Raw genomic sequence first — 18,703 nt, forward strand, 5'->3', positions numbered from 1 at the left:
GGTTGGGAAAGGCTGCTTTCTGACCACATTCATTCTGGAACCTTTCATTCAAGGCCTGCTAAGCCAGGCTGTCTTTAGTGTGAGGTGTGTTGGCTGCTAAGCATGCAGATAGGTCTGAGGGGAGGGTGCTGATTGGAGCAACAGTTGCTGAAGTTGCAAAGGCACAGATGATGCATCAACAAAGCAAATCAGGAGGGCAGAGCAGAGAGAACCACAGTCGTGGCTTCTGCAGCTCCGCCATATGTGTCCATGGTGCTTGACAGATAATATGAACGAAAGGAAGAGGTCTCTCCTGCAAGGAACTTAGAATTGAAATGTATTTTGATGTGCAGCATGCCCTCTCACTGGGGCTCACAGCAGGTCACAGAATCACTGCATCTATCATTATTATGAGATATAAAAAATGTAATCACCACAAATGCTGTTAAACTGCCATTCTTTTTGTTTTCTTTTTCGTTTTGCAATTTCACCTTGATTATATACGAGAACAGCCCTTTACATCTTTGCTGTGAATGGGACACACCACCCCTCCCAACCTACCAACATCTGAAATGACTATCAGAGAGGATGTACATCCAGAAAAAGAAGAAAGGCTGGGTATTTTTGATTATTTTGCCCTGCTTTTCATAGGATGGGGGAGGGAGTTTAAAAACACACACAAATTTGAGCAGTTTTTACATGCTCAGAGGCATTCATTCTCACCAGAGGGGGAAAGCTAACCATATGTCCTGAGAGGCACTTTGCCCTGAGATCTTTTCCCCCCTTTAAAGCAACAACAACCTACTGGGGAAAGCACTCTGCACATGCTCACAGCCTGGGGAAATGAGCCCAACTTTGAAAGCACATGCTGATGACTTTACTCTTCTGTATTATTAGCCAGCTATTAGGTTCTGGGGCTGAAGAGCCCTGACTTAAACTGTGCTTGAACTGCTTCTCCCAATCCCTTGAATGTGTCTACAACCAGAGACCAGCACAGGAAGAAGCACCCTCCCCCCTTTAAGAACCACGGCATTGCCCTCTGCTGGCCAGGGCTGGCACTGCAGGCACAGGTGGGGATCCAGGTGGGAGTGCCACTGGGCTGTTCACAAATATTCCAACTGTAGAAGGGGCAGTCATATTATGTTGACAATTCGGCTCTGGTGAGGGATGTGGAAGGCCAGGTCAGGCTGTGTGCTATGGAAGCATTCAAAACTGTTGTGCAGACGGACAACTGAGGGGGCCTTGCTAGAGGGACTGAAGCCACCTGTCAGGGATGCTGTAGCTGCACCCCTGCAGTACAGAGCCTGGATTGAGCAGGGGGCTGGACTAGATGATCTCAGAGGCACCTTCCAATGCTATGATTCTATGATTATGGAACGTTGGCCCAGGAGACGGGGAGAAGGAAGGAAGTGGGAATAATTGGGGAAATAAATACTGAGGTGGATTGTAGGAAGAAGCAAAGGCCAGAGGGGGAGGAGGTGGGAAAGGAAGGGAGGAGCCAAAGACGTTTGAAGGAGAATCCCACATAGGGCCTGAGGAGTCCAGGAGATGCAAGGTGGCAGCAATTGTGGGCCACTAGCCTTGAGGCACTGATTCCTAAACACCTTGCCAGCCTATCCCATGTTCTTCCTCAGTGGCCCAGAAGCCAGCAGACAGCCAAGACTGTGCACACCACCCTGTGATTTGATCATGAAGGGAGGCATACAGAAATTTTCAGTAAATTTACCCAGAACATCACTGACACTGTGCACTGTCAAGCTCACCTGGTCAGTATTAACTCCACACAGGCTTGGGAGTGGCTGGACTGGCAGCCCGGAGAAAGTGTGGACGGGGTGTTCAATGGCATTGCCAGCCCAGGGCTCTTGTGAGCCTAGGCGCAGCAGTTGGTGGCGGGTTCCCCTGGCAGAGCCACCCATGCTGTGTGGGAAGCGCCAGACAAAATAGGCGATGCGCTAGAAGTCAGACAAATGCCCGGCTGCTTCTGAGAGCGAGCTTGAAAAGCTGCTGCTGACAAAACATGAAACATGCTTTCAATTAACAGCATACAACTGGAGGAATCCGGAAACCAACCAGAACCAGAAGAAAACACAAATACATACCTAGGATGGAAGTAGTTCAACGTAACAAATATACCCCCAAATACACATATAGATGGACAGACTTCTCTCTCCTTCCCTCTCTCATTTCTAGCCTGCCTTTAAGGATTGAAACCTCTTGAGGCGGCGTACAAGATCAAAACCACATGAAGCGGATACAATTGTTTAAAATCCCCACCCCAAAGGGGAAATTTCCCAAGGAAGAAATTGCCTCTGAAGATTCAACCTACCCTTAGGGATTCAACATGTGAAGCTAGTTTGAAGAGAGATCCCAAATTCAAGCCTACTTCCCTTCCCCCTCACTTTTCTTCATAGAATCCAGCCTCGTCTTGAATGCCTTCAGCGTGGGAGAGCCCACCAACTCCCTAGGTCATTGGTTCCATTGTTGTATTGCTCTAACAGTCAGGAAGTTTTTCCTGATGTTCAGCCGGAATCTGGCTTCCTGGAACTTGAGCCCATTCTTCCGTGTCCGGCATTCTGGGATGATCAAGAAGAGATCCTGGCCTTCCTCTGTGACAACCTTTCAAGGACTTGAAGAGCGCTATCCTATCTCCCCCCAGTCTTCTCTTCTCAAGGCTAAACATGCCCAGTTCTTTCAGTCTCTCCTCATAGGGCTTTGTTTCCAGTCCCCTGAACATCTTCGTTGCCCTCCTCTGAACCCGCTCCAGTTTGTCTGCATCCTTCTTAAAGTGCGGTGCCCAGAACTGGACACAGTACTCCAGATGAGGCCTAACCAGTGCTGAGTAGAGGGGAACTAATACTTCATGGGATTTGGAAGCCATACGTCTGTTAATGAAGCTCAAAATAGCATTGGCCTTTTTTGCAGCCACATCCCGTTGTTGGCTGATACTCAGCTTGTGATCGACAACAATTCCAAGATTCTTCTTGCTTGTAGTGTTCTTGAACCAAGTATCCCCGATCTTGTAACTGTGCATTTGGTTTCTTTTTCCTAGGTGCAGAACTTGGCATTCATCCCTATTAAATTTCATTCTGTTTTCTGCTCAGTGCTTTTGGGGGCTGCTAGAAGGCTCAGGCCTTTACATTGGCCATATACTTTTGACCAGGCTTCCAAAGACAATTTCCTGCAGAAACAAAGATCGGAGCTCGTTAACTCCTCTCTCAACCTTTATTTGTTAACATTGGCATCTTGAATTTTATCTAGTGGCTGTTTGTTGCTTATTTCATGTTTTCTTAACAGTACTCTATATATCTGGGGGGGATCTATTTGGGGGGGGGGATCTGGGAGACCGAGGCAGGGGGTGTGAAGAGGCTGGCTGTGTTTCTCTTGCTTGCAATAATGCAAGATATATATGGTCTGGACTGAGAGGACTGGGGGCTTAGTAACAGTTTCCAGGACTGTAATTCATCCTTCCCCAAGTGAGTGCCCTCCAGGTGTGTTGGACTGCAACTCACATCATTCCCAGCCAGCATGGCTGATGGGAGTTGCAGTCCCACACATTTGGAGGGCACCCTCTTGAGGAAGGCTGGCTACCTGGGCAGACAGGCTCTCCCACTTCGGTACTGCAACGTGCAAGCCAAGCATAGCCATTACACCATCGCCCAGCTGCCCTGCCCTGCCCTGCCCTCCTTTTGGACCAATATGTAACAGCTGTTTAAATGTGAAATGTCGCTCAGCAGAGAAGATGCCCCACCAAGGTCAGCTCACAACGTTTTGCGATGGATAAGACAGCGCCCTCTCCCATTCCAAAGAGAAAACCTGACTGGGCCGGCCGACCTGAAGGCAGCAGGCTGGCATAGGAGGCTCAGGGCCGGCAGTGTGGCACACACAGCAATCTCCCCCAACAACTGGCTGCCCCCACCCAGCATCTGCTGCCTGAGGCAACTGCCTCTCTCCGCCTCATGGGAGGGCCAGCCCCTACAATGCCAGTGGGAAGATTTCACAGGAGTCCATGCACAATTTGCTCAGGAGGCCCGAGGAGAAATGGCCAAGGACTTTCTGAGTTCAAGCAGAGCTCTTTGCAGAAGATCTAACATCAGCTTGGTCCAAGGCCCCAGTATGGAGTCTTCGAGTGTTTGTGCATGCACGACAGCACCCGAGGGCCGCACGCTGACCAGGCTTGGCCACCCTCCACCCCCGTGGGGCACTGCCTCCCCAGGGCCTGGGAGTCAGAAGAGCAGGAAGGAGGCATGACATAAAATACAATATTAAAAACCAATAGGAAAACAGAATAAAATGCGAAAGACATTAAAAGCGTGTCATGAACAGTAGAACAGTGCAGTGCAAAGTCCAGGAATGCCAGAGTCGACAGATAGGTCTTCAAGAGGCATCAAAAGTGCTCCAGGTTCCACCTCTGGATCCCATGGGGGAGACTGTGCCAGCAGGAGGACGCCACTACCAAGAAGGCCCCCTCTAGTGCCGTTACCTGGCAACACACCTGGAAGACCTCAGGGGCTGATTTGGTGTCTATGGTGGAGGATGGCAGCCAGGCCTGGAGTTGCTTAGGGTGTTGAATGCCAGCCATGAAGCCTTGGACATGACTCGGTAGCTCCTAGGCAGCCAGCCCAGCCCAGACAAGACAGGTGCATGAGCACCCCAGCTGCTCCATTCTGCATGGGCTGGGGCTTCCAAACCAGCGCAAGGAAGGGCAGCCCCGCTTGGAGCGCATTGCAGTAGTCTAATTGTGAGCTTACCAGTGCATGGATCTCCGTGGCGAGGCTGTCCCTAGCAGGGGACAGGGGTGCTTGGTGTGTGAAGCTGTGCTAGCCAAAAGCCTCTCTCCACACCACTATCAAAAGTACAGGAGCCCTCGAGGTGAACAACAGCCCTGTGGTGCATGTAAGAGAAAGTGAGACCCAGTGATGGGAGATAAGAGCAGGGGTTCCTCTCCCTGCTATCCTCCCCAAACTCTGGCTAGCTTCCAGGGAGCAGAGGCTGGGAGGGGAGGGCCCATAAAGGGACCCCAAGACCCCACAGGCCAGACGGGGAAACTCTGTGGGCCGAAGGTCCCCCCCCCCCAAGCCTACAGCCCAAGGGGACTCTTTCTCCTCAGCCATTTGGGTGTCTTGCCTCGGGCAGGAGTGTCCCAAGGTGACGGAACCCACTGAAGCGGCCATCACCACCGCAGCTCCATTTATGTGTTTAGCACCAGCGATGTACATGATGCGTTACAAAGAACAGGGAGGGCAGGTCCCGACCTTGACAGCCACTTGGGGCAATGCACCCTTCTCCAGCTGGCAGATATTTGGACTACAGCTTGCATCACCCCTGACTAGGGCTGATGGGAGTTGTAGTCCAAAACATCTGGAGGGCACCAGATCGGGGAAGGCTGCCTCAGAGCATTCCGAGTTCCATGCACACACTCAGTAATCCTTGCAACAGTCCTGCACAGTAGGACAATAATATCCTCCTACTACACATGGGCCAAGGCTGATGCATTGCTTGGGGTGGCCCAAGGGTTACACCAGGGTACAAAATCCCGGTTCCTTGTTCATTTATCGCAGCCCTTCCAGCCAGGCTGGGGCCAACGGGAGCTGTAGTCCAACGACATCTGGACAGCCGCAGGTTTCCCCCCACCCTGGGATGTTGGAGGGGCGAAGAGGCCTGTAGCCGTCAGCTCTTTCATTCTGGCTGCTCCTGCGATGCCACGCTGAGCGAGGCATGGAAACAGTGCTCAGCCTCGCCATGAGTTCCCGGCGTCTCCCACATCAGAAATCAAGCACAGCTTGCTGGGAGACTGCCGCCAGTGGAGCTGCTGGATCCCATCCTCACAGAGGCCTCCAGGGGCAGGTTGTTTTGCTCATGTACTGGCTGCTCAGTAACCGCTGATGGGAAGAGGGGACCTCCCCCCGCCCCGCAACTGCTTAGGTTGATGGAGGGAGAGAGAGAGAGAGAGATCTGCTTCTCATTTGCCAGTGGGTAGCCCTTGGTTACAAGCAGCCGCTGCTGTCTCTGGGATGCCAGCCAGGCTCTGTGATTGGCGGAGAGGACCAGCCAGGCTCTCCATCTTGCTGATGGGCCACCCGTTGCCTTGGCAACAGCAGCATCCAGATTCTCCTGTGAAAGGCGAGGGAGGAAGCAACATCTCGCCCTTCTGCAACCCTCTCCAAGGAGCCCTAGCAACTGCAATAGCGTTTTGCCCAACCAGCAGACAAGCACCCCAAGGGATATGGGCCAGGATCCCTTGGGGTGTGGCAGAAAATGCCTGGGAGAACCTAACCATACATGCGACACATGTACGCAACATGCACTGGGAGACATCTCCTGGGGGGCCTCTTCCATCAAGCTGTAGAAGTACTTGGAGGGAGGGAGGGCAAAATACCTTGGGCCAGTAGAGCTACAAAAAGCTTTGTTTGGGCCCATTTGCCTCTCTGTGGTAGAGTTGAAAGTGAGTCAGGGTTCAGTGCTCAGCTGCAATGTGCATGAAAAACAGCATCTTTGGACACGTGCAGAGTGCTTTTCCCCTCATTACCACACCAGCCACTGTACCATCCAGAATTTTAATAAATAAAAATATCATCCCTGGCTTCCAGGGAAATAGATTTTAAATTAACTGATGGTTAAGTTGCCTGAGGTGTGTTCATGGATAACGAGGGGCAGACAAAATGAAGTCTTGTATGTGCCATATGCACCTGATGGAAAACTGCCCATGGAACCGAAATCTGCAGATGGCTTGGTTAAGTAAGTCAAACCACATAGGTAAAAATACATCTTGTCCTTGGTCAGGGCACTTTTTCAGAACCTGTATAGGGACAGGTGATGTTCCAAAGTTTAGGGCTCCTCTGGCTGTTGGAGCTGAAACTATCTTGTTTCCAGGAATTTCCCTTTGTAAAATCAGATTCTGACCTCCAGCTATATTTGGGCTCTTAGATGTATGTTTTAGGGCTGGTTGAAACAGCAGCTGGAACCTCACAGCTGAAAACAGAGATGGATGAGAATGCTCTTTTACACAGCCAAGACCTGGTCTTGGAGAACAGCAGGGAACCCATGTTCCACCAGGTACAGGCGTTATTCAAAATGGGAAATTCAGTGGATAGTTGGGTTGCCGGGCAAGGCAGTCCTTCGGGGACAATTCATTAAGATTCTAAGCATTCCCCATGTTGTTGTTGCTGTTGTGTTCCTTCAGTGTTTTTTTATGCTTTTGTCGTCTAATGATCCTATCACCTCCCTGCCAGGTTTCTGCATCAGCCACCCTGTGAAGACATTTCTTCCCTCCCACCAGCTCATCAGTGTGAGTTCACTCTCCTTGAATACAGCTGGGAGGCTTATGCAGGGTCCTTTCCGAGTGCGAATCCCAGTCATGTCTCCAGTACAAGAGCTCCCTCTGCAGCACTACTCAGGACGAGCAGCCCAGCTCTTGAAAACAAAGGAGGATTTCGACACAAGAGCAGGGGCTGTACTGGACCAACCATGGCCTGGGGAGTCTCGTCTCCCTCTTGCCTCACTGGCAGCAGCTCCTCAGGGAATTATGGGAATGGGAAACAGTGCCACCTCTTCCTGCTTTCCAGTTCCTTCTGAAAATGTTATACACAAAGCCCTTGCTGAACCCCTCCCCCTTCAGCCACGATGTCAGTGATGTCTACACATGTGTAATCATAGTTGCTCGCATTCACCCTTTGTGATCCTGACCTTGCCCCCACCCCGCCCCCTGCCCCTTAGCCTTCTAAATAACCCTTCAGAAGTAGCTAAGGTTTGTCTTCTTTTTGTCCTGCACTGACTGCAGCAGACTCTGAGCACAGGGCTAACCAAGAAGTAAGGCAAGGAAGCCGGCAAATGCTGAAGCTCACAGGTTTCAGCCCAGTGGGGTTCAGGCAAGGCACGAGTGGTAAAGACAGCAGGTGAACATCAAAGCACAGCAAGCAGTCAGATAAGTGGGGTAAGGCTAAGGCAAGAGTGGTCAAGATAGCAGGCAGAGGTCCATACACAGCTGGGCAGTCAGATTCGTTGCGCAGTCCAGAAGCAGAGTCCAGAAGTAGTCTAAGGGTCAGCAGCACAGAGCATCTACCGTGGGGTAAAGTCTGGGAGGCAAGGTAGAAGGCACAGAAGCTGGAACACTGCCTAGCCAGTGTTTTGTCTAACACTGGCTAGGCAGACACTTAAAGCTTTTAACACCAAAGCCTACTGCCCCACCCAGGGCTCAGCTGCTCTCTGCTCAGAGCCCTACTCCTGAAGAGTCGCTTTCTCCTGAGGAGTCCTTCCCTCAAGCAAGCACTCCTTCTGGCCTGTCACTTGAGTCAACGATGCTCCTGGGGGGCCACGGGGTTGGTCAGCCTGTACCTCAGAGGCAGCTCCCTCCCGCTGACAAGGATCGACCTGCAGCCATCTCCTCTGAGGGCCCAGGCTCCTCCTAGTCTAATGACAGTGACTGCTCTGGGGTGCCCTTAGTTTCTAGGAGCTCCAGCTCTTCCTCTGAGGATTGCTCCGGTGGCAGCATGACACTTTTGCAAACAGGGCACCAAACTGCAAAATCCAACTCTAATCAGAGAGCAGAAAGGGCAGATATGTTTCCAGGACTATGCAGCCTAATGCTTGGGGGGGGGGGGGGGGCAGAGGGAGAGGAGGAGGATGGGAGGGGAAAAACAGGAACACAGATGGAATCATGGAGGGGAGGGAGGGGGAAGCCCCCCTGTAAATAATCAGCTCAGACCTCTGGCTAGGAGGCGGGGAAAGGACTGGGGAGACCTTAAATGGACAAAGCAAAGGAAGGCTGGCTGAACCCTCTGTAAGTGATCAGATCAGACCTCTGGCAAGAGAACTCTGTTCCTCCTCTAGCAGCAAGCTGGCTGGGGAGGAAGAGGAGAAAGAGTGAGAGAAGGGGCTGGCAGAATGAGAGAGAAAAGGGGTGGCCTCACCCACGATTGGTCCTGTCCCTGTCCCCCACCCTGCCAGCATGCAACCCCTGACAGATGAAGAGCACACTCCCTCCGCAGCACACAGAAAAAAAGCTTCCCAATTGGTGAACTACATTCATCCCAAATGACATATCCCACAAGCACCTCACAGCTAAGGACAGAGAATCAAGATCACCACTTCAAAAGACCAGAAGGCGGTTCCAACCTCATTCTTTGTGTATTTATATATTAAAATAAAGTTCACACACATTATTTGTTGGTGTATATATACAGATCAAGTAATCATCCCCACACCATTGCATTTCAAAGTGCAAGAACCGGGAGGGCAAGGTCTAGAGCAGTCTGCCCCCCAAAAGAAATCTAAAGAGGAGGCCATTCGGACAATAGTACTGCTGTACGTCACCTGAAACCGTGCAGATAAGAAGTCTCCTCTCTTCTAATGCTTAGAAAGGCATCCTTTGAGAAAGGTGAAAGATTTACTGACAGTGTCCAAGTTCTGCGCTTTCGTGTTCTGAATCTGCTTCTCTTATGCAGGGGAAGTCCCAGCAACAGTGCAGCCCCGCCTGAACAAAGGCAGCAAAACTCACTTCTATGAGAAAGGAAACCTGATAACCTCCCCTCCTATCACACACAGGGAACAGGAGAACTTCAAGCTACAGAGGTGACATTTGGTATCCAGAGCACCATGCCCCATAATGATACCGACAAATATTGTTTCTTTTCAAAAGTGTGATTAGGTGTGGATGATTAAGCCCACTCAAGCTCTGATCCAAACAAAACAGTTGAAGCAACTGAACCCAAGCCAACAGTAACTGGACAGCTGAATGGGGGTAACTAAAGCAAAGTGAAATAGGTTTTTAATTGGAACTAAGTTCTGGTAATTTGCTTTCCACCGCCTACTGACAACACTCCAACTTCTTCTGAAGTGGTGTGTTATGCCTTCTGGGTGAGTGATTGCCACAGATGAAGTATGCGGGGAAGCGAAGATCCCCACAAGTCTGGATGCGATGGGAGGCTGCACCTGCCTTTCCGAGAGATGTCTTCTACCCCGTGAACCCAGCTGCTACTGAGCACCCTTCAGCACGAGAAAGTGTTTCTCTCAGCATGGCTCCTGCTTTGTCCATCCAGGAGAAGTTTCTACTCCTTCACAAGAGGCAAGCGCAAGGTAACCTGTCACTCCTCCTTCCTGCTTACTTGAGGCTGAAGAGGATGGCCAGGACCGAGAAGAAGAGGACAACCATCCCAAGGTCCTGAAAGTATTCCAGCTGCCACCGCTTGTCCATCTCTGCCTTGCGCTTCTCCCTCTCCCGCTGCTTCTCCCGGATGGAGCGCTCCCGCTCCAGCTGCTCACCGTAGTGGGCCCGGTAGAACTTGTCGAAGTCGAAGATGGGCTGGGTGAAGGCCTGGGCCCTCCTTGTCCTGGGCGACATGGCTCCGGACGGCCCTGCTTGCGGCGCGGGTCCCTCCTTGCCTGAGGGCTTGCTGGCGGTGCGCAGATCCTCCTGGCTGAGGAGGCCGCGGTCGTACTTCTTGCGCAGACCCACGCTGCCTAGCACCAGGTAGGCCTCGTTGATGCGGGTGAAGCGCTCGGCCGCCTCCTCGCTGCCAGAGTTGCGGTCCGGGTGGTAGAGGAAGGACTGTTTGTAGTAGGCCGTCTTGATCTGGGCCTGCGTGGCGACGGAGGACACCCCCAGCAGCTCGTACAGGCCCCTGGGGGAGGGCCGGCGGCCCCCGCCGTCCCCGGCCTCCGCGCCCCACTGGCTCGGGCCGGAGCGCCGGCGGGAGCCCAAGGGCAAGGGCAGGGCCAGGGCCGGCGGCCCCGCTCCGGGCCTGGCGCGAGCCCGGCAGAGCGCCAGGAGGAGCGGGGCGCCCCGCAGGCCCGCCCGCGTCGAGGCCATGGGCAGCCGCCCTGCAGCCCCTCAGCTGTCCGCGGCGGCGCCCGCAGCAGCCCTGACCTCCGCCATCTTGGAGCGCCCCAGCAGCAGCAGCCAGCCGGCGAACGCCCTTTCTGAGGGCAGCCAATGGGAAAGCGCTTCCTGACCGGGGGGCGTGGCGAAACCAAGGCAGCCGTTGGCCGGCGCCGGATGGACAGTCGGATCAGCCAGTGGCGGATACGGCTGGTGGGCGTCACAGCGGGAGGGCGCGGGTAATGACATCACTAGCGCCGTCGGCTGCGTGAGCGAGAAAAAGGCGCGCGCCGCGAAGACGAGCGAGCGGCTCGGCCAATAGGAGGGCGGGCGGGGCGAGGAGCGACGCCAGCGAGGGAGGCGACGCTCGGCGATGACGCTCTGCCACCTGATTGGCGGGTTCTGTGGGCGGGTCATAGAAGGCGGCTGCTCCGCGGAGGGGGCGGAGTCGGGGGGAAGCGAGAGTTGGGCTGCTCTGCAGGGTTGTTGTGTGAGCCCCTCGCAGCCCTCAGGCTGGGGGAAGGAATGCTGGGCTGGCATCACAAACCAGGAAGGGCCCCGCAGTTCTTGGGACTCCAACTCCCATCCATGCCATGGTAGCTGGGGCTGATGGGAGTTGGAGCCCCAAAACATCCGGCGTGTGCTGGGATGTGGAGAGGCTTTGGCCCTCCAGATGTTGTTGGGCTCCAACTCACAGTCACTGCCCACGCTGACTGGGGCTGATGGTGCTTGGAGTCCACGAGTTGCCCATCCCAGTCATGAAACAGGCCTCTTTCTCCTCTTGGGCCAGGCTGGGAAGAGTACAACGGTCCCTGCTCCTCCTGCCACATTTTTAGTTATTCATGAAGGGGGGCGGGGGGAGAAGTCATGGCAGGCTACGCTGCAGGGCTATGATAAGCAACCCTCCACTCCATGGAAGGGTTGACTCAAATCTGGCCTACATTTGCCCTTGCTGGGCCATTTTACTCCAACAGTTCCCATTCTCCTCACACTCTAAGACCAGCCTTCCCCAACCGGGTGCCCTCCAGATTTTGGGATTCAACTACCATCAGCCCCAGCCAGCATCACCCACAGATGGGATCCTTTTGGCAATGCAGTTATAAGAGATGCTTGTGCCTGTGTTAAGTCTTAACCAGAGCTACTCCGTGTTTGAACACTAGCCCACCTTGTTTTGGCAGCACAGCTAAGAAGCAGACTACAGCCTGTCAGCAGTTTGCCTGGGAATTCAAAGGGAAGATGAGTACCTCCCCAGACTGCAGGCTGATAACACTGTATTTTGTGCCGTAACTGAGTGTCAGTGGCTGGCAGACTTCCATCCCTGTCCAAAGAGAGAACATTCAATTCCTCTCCAGATAACTGTGTGTGTTGTGTACCTCCAAGTAATGTGGCTAATAGAGCATGGCTAGAGTTCTTCCCTATATGTGATGTATTTCCCTGTATAAAAGCCCGCCCCACTGAACAGTCAGGGCTCTCTGCCCCTTTGCTGACAGAGTGCCTTGCTGGCCATGCAATAAAGAGCTTTCAGATCCAGAGTCTTACCCGTGTCTAGTGTGATCCATTGTCCCACTAGACAACGAACATGTGAGCGTGTTCTGCTCTTACAACAACTACCATCAGCCCCAGCCAGCATGGCCCATGGATGGGAGTTGCAGTCCAACACATACCGAGGACACCAGGTTGGGGAAAGCACATGAGCACCTCTGGATCCAAGTGGAGAAGGACAGACACTGAGAGCAGGGAGTGGAGTCCAAACGTAACCAGGAAATTCTGCCTCCAGAATGCAGATTTATCCATCTATAGTCAAAACATGTTTTCACATCTCCATGGGTTGGAAAACAGATAATAAATGGAGGATGTGCTCATAGCAGGCACATGCACCAGGCCTCTGCTCCAGTGTAAACCTGGGTAAACCAGAGTGGGTAAACCTGCAGGGGTGTCATAAACTGCTACTTTCAGCCTCAGCTCTACCTCCAACCTGCAATCTGAACAATGGACTACATTGCAGGGCTGTTATAAGCCTCTCTCTACCTCCAACCCTCTGCATATTAAGAGCAAAGGGCTACATTGCAGAGTTGGTGCACATGAGTCACTTTTGTGAAGGTAGGCTTGACTAGGCCTTGTAAGTAGTTTGGTTTGGGCAAAGTGCCTGATGAGATTTAGAGAACGTGTATGTGTCTATGAGAAGGTAATTGTAACTTGCTCATTGTAAGCAAGAAATTCCTATCCACCAAAGTAACTCATCCCTAAAGTTAAGAAGGCTGCTGTGCTGAGAAGACTCTTGCTGAGTACTAATTGGTTTCTGAGCAGGCATAGTGTATTTTCTTTGTTCTCCAGCTTTCAGTCTGAATAAATGCATCCTGTTTTTGTGGGGAGATACACAGTTTCGTCTGTCTCTCCCACGTCCGTGATGTGCTTTAATAAATTTCTGACTATTCAACCTAATCTGCCTTGGATATTTCCTTAACTATTTGGTGCCATGACTCGGATCCCAAATGCTGAGGAGAATTGAACCAATTTGGACTGCCATTAACTGGACATCCCTGAAGTGCGCACCAAAGTATGAGACCTTTTGAAATCACTAAGTCTGAGACTCAGTATGGGGCTGCCTGTGGGACGATTCTGCCTTGGCTGATGGGATACTGCCTTTAAAGAGACAGTCAGTAATTTAAGCACTTGGTAAGTTTTTGTTTTTGTGTGGGGTTTGGGGGGTTACAGAGGTCCATGGGATATGGCGTCAGGTGAATGGGAGTTGCCTTGTGTGAACTGAGGAAAAGAATAGAACGAGAGTTGCCTGGTATGAACTGAAGTAAAAAGGACCAGGGCAAATGATAGTCACTGGAACCTTGTGAGTTTTCCTTCCTCCCTCCATGGTATGAGCTGGCCGACAAGACACGGACCTCCTGAATAAATAATTCCTGATTGAACGGAGATTGCAGTGAGTGACCCGACCTTTCCTTCACTCCCTGCCATGGTATGTGCTCCCTAGACCATGAGTGACTGATCTTGCCTCCAATTCACTGAGAGTCTCCGACTGTACCTCAGAATTTGGCAGTGCCTTTTGTTTCTCGCAGCCTGTGGAGACCTCCTGATCATTTTCCTGTGTGAATTGAGGATGGGGTCGGATTTTTCCAAAGAAATTCCGCAGCCCCAAAAGGGCTGTAATTCAGTGTACATGTACTGGAATTATGGACCTAAGACTTGCGAGTTTTGGACAAATGGAACTTGACCCATCCAAACAATTTCCCTTGGTTGAGACCTTTGATTTGGACAGAATTGTGCATTTTAAGGGAGCCTTGGAATCTCGGGGTTCCAAGGTGGATATTTAGGTGAGTGATCCAACCTTTCCTTCCAAGGTAGCACAGGGTCAATGGGAATGCATTCTTTGATTGTTATGCTGAGATGTCAAAAAAGGTCACCTAAGTCCCGGGGAGTGGAGTCTTAAGGACTCCCAAGAAAAACTGAAAGACCAGGTCAAATTTCGAAACATCAGAGAAAAACCTCAGAAATTTAGAAAAGAATTGCAAACAGTGATCATAGAATCATAGAATAGTAGGATTGGAAGGGGCCTACAAAGCCATCGAGTCCAACCCCCTGCTCAATGCAGGAATCCAAGTCAGAGCATCCCTGACAGATGGCTGTCCAGCCGCTTCTTGAACACCTCCAGTGTGGGAGAGCCCACCACCTCCCTAGGGAATGGGTTCCATTGTCGTATTGCTCTCACAGTCAGGAAGTTTTTCCTGATGTTCAGCCAGAATCTGGCTTCCTGGAACTTGAGCCCATTCCATGTCCTGCACTTTGAGATGATCAAGAAGAGATCCTGGCCTTCCTCTCTGTGACAACCTTTCAAGGACTTGAAGAGCGCTATCCTATCTCCCCTCAGTCTTCTCTTCTCAAGGCTAAACATGCCCAGGTCTTTCAGTCTCTCCTCATAGGGCTTTGTTTCCAGTCCCCTGATCATCTTTGTTGCCCTCCTCTGAACCCTCTCCAGTTGGTCTGCATCCTTCTTAAAGTGTGGTGCCCAGAACTGGACATAGTACTCCAGATGAGGCCTAACCAGTGCTGAGTAGAGGGGAACGAGTACTTCCCAGGATTTGGAAGCTATTATTCTATTAATGCAGCCCAAAAGAGCATTTGCCTTTTTTGCAGCCACATCCCATTGTTGGCTCATATTCAGCTTGTGATCGACAACAATTCCAAGATCTTTCTCACTTGTAGTGTTGTTGAGCTATGTATCCCCCATCTTGTAACTGTGCATTTGGTTTCTTTTTCCTAGGTGCGGAACTTGGCATTTATCCTTATTAAATGTCATTCTGTTGTTTTCTGCCCAGCGTTCCAGTCTATCCAGATCACTTTGAATTTTGTTTCTGTCTTCCAAAGTATTAGCTATCCCGCCCAATTTTGTGTCATCTGCAGATTTGATCAGCATTCCCTGCACCTCCTCCTCCAAGTCATTAATAAAAATGTTGAAGAGCACTGGGCCCAGGACTGAGCCCTGCGGTACCCCACTCGTTACCTCTCCCCAGCTTGAGAAGGTCCCACTGAGAAGCACTCTTTGAGTCTGATTCTGTAGCCAACTGTGGATCCACTGGATAGTTGTTTCATCTAACCCACTTTGAGCTAGTTTGCTCATCAGGAGATCATGGGGCACTTTGTCGAAAGCTTTGCTGAAGTCGAGGTATATGATGTCTACAGCATTCCCACGGTCCACAAGGGAGGTTACTTGATCAAAAAATGAGATGAGATTCGTCTGGCAGGATTTGTTCTTGACAAATCCATGTTGGCTTCGAGTAATCACTGCATTGTTTTCAAGATGCTTACAGATGGATTGCTTTATCATCTGCTCCAGAATTTTCCCAAGGATTGATGTCAGACTGACTGGTCTGTAGTTCCCAGCTTCCTCCTTTTTACCCTTTTTGAAGATAGGGACAACATTAGCCCTCCTCCAGTCATCTGGCACTTCCCCCATCCTCCATGATTTCTCAAAGAGAATAGACAGCGGTTCTGAGAGTTCTTCTGCCAGTTCCTTTATGACTCTAGGATGCAGTTCATCTGGCCCTGGAGATCTGAACTCATTCAAAGTCATTAGGTGTTCCTTGGCCTATCGATCTCAAGCTGCAATCCTGCCCCTTCAGCCTGTACTTCGCCTTTGCCAGGGGGGTCATAGACCCTCTTTTGGGAGAAGACTGAGCCAAAGTAGGAATTGAGCACCTCTGCCTTTTCTTTGTCATCTGTTATTATTTTGCCATCTTTATTTAATAGCTGAACAACCATTTCTTTCCTCTGTCTTTTACTATGCATGTAGCTGAAGAAAGCCTTTTTGTTTTTTTTTTAGCATCCCTTGCTAACCTCAGCTCATTCTCAGCTTTAGGCTTCCTGACGCCATCCTTGCAATCCTGTGCTACCTGCCTGTAGTCTTCCTTTGTTACTTGGCCTTCTTTCCACTTCCTGTATGTGTCCTTTTTTGTTTTCAGGTCATCTGTAATGATCACTTGTTAAAATCCTAATTGAGCTAGCATGAACCAACTGATGCGAGTTATTTTGCCCCAAGAAGTGTGCACTAGATTAAAAGAACAAGAAGATTGGCCAAATCAAGAATCAAGTAGACTCACTTTAGACCAAGCATGCATCAGACGCCTAGGAAAAATCCCTGAAATCTGTCTGCAGAAAACTGGTTAGGCTAAAAAAAAAAAAAAAATCAATTGTAAATAAAACAAAAGTGAGTCTACAGCAGACTATATGGATCATCTAAAGACATTTTTGAAAAACATTCTAGCATTGCTGCCATTTTTTTTTTGTAGCCAATGTTGGGCATAAGAAAATAAGTGTCCCCACTGGCCTGGCCAGCCAATGGAAACACTTCACACTTCCCCCTCCTCCCCAGAACTTCTAAGACAGCCGAGAGGTTTGTAACCTCATCAAGGCCCTTTTCTATCGACCAGCGACTTTTTGTGTAAACTTAGTTGTACTATGTTTGCTCCCTGACAGAATATATTTAGATAGTCTTAAACCACTTCCCTGGTCTTCTGAAGCTGAATCTGCTTCCACTGGTCCAAAACAAGCACTGTTCTAAAACAACTTGGGCTTCCTGATTATTCCATTCACTCTCATCTGTTATGAAAAAAAAAATTATTGTGCTCTTAATGTGCCTACCTAAAAGCATGGAAATAACAACTCCCTAGTGATGTATTACACTACTTTCCTTGATTCTGCTGCTGCTGCCCTCCTTGTTCAATCGTCTGAAAATATTCTTTTAAATTCTCCTTTAACTCTCTGTGTACCTCACTCAGTAGCAGCTCTTCTACTTAAAATGAAGACTGCACCTATCTCAATCACATCTCTTCAGGTATGAAATTTTGCTTCTCTCTAGCAGTCATGTTACAGTACAATGTTGTTCCACTCTACATCCCGCTTCTTTGCTGCCTGATCTTGCTGAGGTACCCCTTATGATTGTTCAGAAGTGGTTGAGCACCTGGCAAAGCCACGCCCAGACTTGTCAGATGAGCCGCTGACAAATGTAGATTGTGCATATTTTGTAGACAGGTTTTGCCAAAGAAATGCTGAAAAGTGGTGCTGTCTGTACTTCCCATATTGTAATAGAACAAAATCTTTTGCCTAAGTGTACTTCTGCTCGTGGCAGAACTTCTTGCCCTCTCTAGAGCTACTGCCTTATTACTTTCAGCAATAAGCCAGTCTCCCATGACAACTTTTGAAGATGTTGCACAACTCCAAAATCAGGCCCAAATGTTGAAAAGTGGAGACTGGCTGGTTGTCCTCAGTACACTGACCATTTGTAGCACTCCCTGGTCAGTTGCCTGGCAGGGCCCATGGTCCTTCTTCCCCACCTTATAGTAACAGACAAGGGTAAAATCAACTGAGTCAATCCTCTAAGAGGTGAAGGTGTCACAATGATTTAGATCAAGCAAGTTGCATAAATGTGAATAATGTGTTTAATGTACTCAGTAACTTTGTTTTTGCTTTTAGAGAAGATGTCTTTATAATTGTATTTGTGGCTATTGTTCTTGCCAGGTGAGAGTATGAGCTTTTTTTCCTCGTCATCAAATGCCTGTCCTTTGGGTCTGCGAGACAGACTGTCCTATACGCCACCTAAAATCTACAATAGCAGCAGCTTCTCCCGTGTAAAAATCAAGATGCTTTCTGTACTGAGAAACTTATTTTGCTGCCAAAAGCGGGAGGGGGGCCAGCAGTGCGTGTACTTTCTGACAGTTTTCTAACTTAGTGGGATTTGCTTTATAAAATCCTGAGTGAATTAGCCTGTTATCTGTTCTTGTCTGAGAGAAAGAAGGTGCACCATCTGCTCAGATAACCAGTCCCAAAGTACGGCGCCCCATCACTCCCCTGGAAACCAGAGTGACGAAATTTTTATTGTTCTTTTAAATATGTATTAGTGGTTGTGTGGAAAATGCTCTGCAATTTCAACAGCATTTCCAGTGCCCCAACCATCCCCAGCCAGCAGGGCTGGTAGAAAAAAGAATGGTGTCTTAAAGAACAAATTAGCCAAAATCTGTGCTAAGACTTGACTTAAATGGCCTGATGCGCTAACTTTGGCCTGCCACTTCGCACCAACAGAACCTTATGCGAAGACCCATGAGACTCCTATCTTCAGCACCTATTAAAGAACATCTTACTAACTTGCATTTAAGTGGTAAGACTGTGTTGAACTCTTGCCAAGCATTAATGAAGCGTGTGAAGGCTTTCCATTCACAGGTTAAAAAGGGCTTCCAGACGTTCCTACGACAGTGTCACAACCTGTAGCCTAGAGATTGAGTCTCCATCAAAGTCCATCAGAAGTCGTCTTCCCTTGGCCTCACTGGAAAAGACCCCATCAGGTGCTGTCGACCACTCACACCACTATGAAGCTGCAAAGACAGCCTACCTGGATCCCAGCATCCC

The 18,703-nt window shown here is 50.1% G+C and overlaps 1 protein-coding gene across 1 annotated transcript; it reads right to left on the reverse strand.

The window, feature by feature from the left end:
- Window positions 1–3,943: 3,943 nt before the first annotated feature.
- Window positions 3,944–10,910, reverse strand: DNAJC30 (DnaJ heat shock protein family (Hsp40) member C30). The gene has a single exon (XM_084823075.1). The coding sequence runs from the start codon at window positions 10,781–10,783 to the stop codon at window positions 10,076–10,078; it is 708 nt and encodes a 235-aa protein (XP_084679201.1). The 5' UTR covers window positions 10,784–10,910; the 3' UTR covers window positions 3,944–10,075.
- Window positions 10,911–18,703: the final 7,793 nt, after the last annotated feature.

The sequence above is a fragment of the Heloderma suspectum genome, chromosome 16 (assembly GCF_057233095.1).
Source record: "Heloderma suspectum isolate Gila_16-S chromosome 16, 16-S_ref, whole genome shotgun sequence".
NCBI classification, from domain to species: domain Eukaryota; kingdom Metazoa; phylum Chordata; class Lepidosauria; order Squamata; family Helodermatidae; genus Heloderma; species Heloderma suspectum.